Source organism: Salvelinus sp. IW2-2015, unplaced genomic scaffold, assembly GCF_002910315.2.
Source record: "Salvelinus sp. IW2-2015 unplaced genomic scaffold, ASM291031v2 Un_scaffold4884, whole genome shotgun sequence".
Taxonomy (NCBI): domain Eukaryota; kingdom Metazoa; phylum Chordata; class Actinopteri; order Salmoniformes; family Salmonidae; genus Salvelinus; species Salvelinus sp. IW2-2015.
This window is the reverse complement of record NW_019946153.1, coordinates 13,388-16,254: the sequence shown is the minus strand read 5'-3', so window position 1 is coordinate 16,254 and position 2,867 is coordinate 13,388. Positions and strand designations below refer to the sequence as shown.

General features: G+C 42.0%; 1 protein-coding gene across 1 annotated transcript in view; it reads left to right on the top strand.

Moving 5' to 3' along the window:
- Positions 1 to 2,443, top strand: part of LOC112077742 (protein Wnt-5a-like) — an 18,895-nt gene extending 16,452 nt beyond the window's left edge. The window contains 1 exon segment of the mRNA XM_024144196.1: positions 183 to 2,443. Within this exon segment, the coding sequence (XP_023999964.1) occupies positions 183 to 648 (466 nt within the window). The 3' untranslated portion in view covers positions 649 to 2,443.
- Positions 2,444 to 2,867: the final 424 nt, after the last annotated feature.

The window sequence follows — 2,867 nt, the reverse complement described above, 5'->3', positions numbered from 1 at the left end:
TGACGTCTGTGAGATCTGATGCGTGATACGTTCACACATACAGTAAAGCATGTGTACAGTGTTGGCAGTTTGACCTTTTTAGATGAAACGTATCTGTTCTCTGCTTTCTCTTAGTCCTGTGTTGTCTCTCTAGTTGGTGATAATAATCAGTCTGTCCCCCTCTCTCTACCTCTTCTTCTCTCCTCTCAGACGGTGTCGGACCTGGCCCATGTCTCCTGTAAGTGCCATGGTGTGTCGGGCTCCTGCAGTCTGAAGACGTGCTGGCTGCAGCTGGCAGACTTCCGCAAGGTGGGCGAGACCCTGAAGGAGAAGTACGACAGCGCGGCCTCCATGAAGCTCAACTCGCGTGGCAAGCTGGTGCAGCGGGACAGCAAGTTCAACCCCCCCACCAGCCATGACCTGGTCTACATCGAGTCCAGCCCAGACTACTGTCTGTCCAACCAGAGCACAGGCTCCCTGGGTACTGTAGGCAGACTGTGCAATAAGACCTCGGAGGGCATGGATGGCTGTGAGCTGATGTGCTGTGGCCGGGGTTATGACCAGTACAAGGCCCAGATTGTGGAGCGATGCCACTGCAAGTTTCACTGGTGCTGCTATGTCAAGTGCAAGCGCTGTACCAAAACCGTGGACCAATTCGTCTGCAAGTGAGGAGGAGGAGGAGGAGGATGGGAAGAGTGTGTGTTCGTGCAAGTGTGCATGCGTGTGTGTATCCAGAGAGGCGGAACGAAGGAGGCGAAGAGAGGAAGAAAGAAAAATAAAAAACTATATAAATTATATTTATAGAGTTAAACAATTATACCGTTGCAGAAGATACTTTCTGTTCCATGTAATAGTTCCAAAACATGTTATGCCTTCCGAAACCGAAAATACAGTGAAATATTTATTTTCTGAGATTATTTGTGCCCGATCATCCAAAACTAATTTTTWATGAATCCCCAGGCCTGGAGACCAGCAGTCATTCTTTTTTAAACTCTCAATATGACCTATAACAAGGTTCCCCAATAGGTGGTTCCACGCAGGTGATTTTATTTGCCCCCCCCCCCAAGTTTTCTGAGCAAAACAAAAGACAAATTATAATTTTCGTTGTTGAATTTAAGACTGTAAAATCACTGGGAAATCAGCGCAAAGTTATTTTTAATTTAGGAAATCTATTKCCAAGTATTCCTACGCATAAATAGAGAGAAATGTGATTATATTCCAATGTAATCAGGGTTTGAAATGATTCTGTTTTTGCCAAGTACTGTATCTTTTTGGGATTCTTGCGGTCAATTTGCAGTGTACAAATTATTTATAACTATGTCTGCCCCCTCGACCATCCGCTCAAGGAAAAATCGGCCCACGGCTGAATGTAATTGGGGAKCACAGTCCTATAGCTTATATTTGACTAGTCCATTGGGTCACCATGACTCTGAAACGGGAGCTTCTCTCCCGTTTCATAACACTATATTAGTTAAATGTTGTGGTTGATGGAGAACGCTGAATGCCCACAGTCTTAGCTGTTGAATCTGGGGCTGCCGCTAAGAGGGGAAGGTTTACTTCCATATATCTGTCTCTATAGGGTGGTTAGACCTAAATCAAACCTCCATTGAACATTGTTAAATCTGTCTCTATYGGGTGGTTAGACCTAAATCAAACCTCCATTGAACATTGTTAAACCTGTCTCTATAGGTAGTCATTGGCCCCATCCTTAACCCTAGTCCCTTATGTTGCCTCTGTCTAAACCAAACAAGGGCCTAGGAAAGTGGGAGTGATTTGGGTTGGGGTTAGTTCGATCCTGTAATGTATCCCACAAGGCCTAGATCTTCCCAGGTGCCCCAGCTAGTCCTCCCAAACACACTCAGCATATGCACTTTGACCCCGAGGCCTTACCCCGTCTGTCTGATTTGTTTGTTTTGAGCTACAGTGTCTGTAATATACCATATTATAGTCTACTTTCTCCATATTAAAACCCATATCCACTTAACATATAACATGCTACTTTCATGGTTTAAATATACAGTATATGGGCAATGTTGTGGTTATGATGGTGAAATCCCACATGTTCTATATGGTATATACTAGGTCTAACCAACCAATCACTTATTAAATTGTATTTATTTTCTTTTATCCAAATCTCTTAAGCTTCCAGATAGCGCTTTGGGTTTTTTCTATTTCAATAAATGCATTTAAATCCTACACTTTGTTACATACAATATTTTCAGGTTACTTATCATTTGTTTTCACATTTTTAAGGACATGTTACCGATTTAATTTGGTTCCGCGGCATTGTTTTTGTAAAGGGAATTGCCCCTTGTTCTAAAACACCTGTTCATTGTGTTACCCCTGTCCAAGCCTTCACAGACGGTTCTAGCCTTCGCTTGTTGCCACAAACTTGTTAATACCCCTCAGCTCCTCCACACTAGCTCTGTGATCATCTTCATTAAAACATTGTTCCTATATGTTATCAATCCAAACTGTATATTTATTCTCTTCGCAATTAATTGAGATTTGCAAAACATATTTCTTATAGCTGTTATTTTGTTTTGTTTCTTTTTTCAAAATTGGATCGATGGTAACTGTTGTTCAATGATATTCTACGTAAACCTGCTAAATCGTCGTAACTTTCAATACAGATCTACTCTGGAACAGTAAAACCTGGAACAGTCGTAACTTTCAATACAGAATCTACTCTGGTACAGTAACCTGCTGAACAGTCAGTAACTTCAATACAGATCTCACTCTGGAACAGTAAACCCGTGAACAGTCGTAAACTTCAATGCAGATCTACTCTGGACCAGTAAACCTGTTGAACAGTCGTAACTTTCAATACTAGATCTACCTTGGAACAGTAACCTGCTGAACAGTTTCGTAACTTTCATACAGATTCT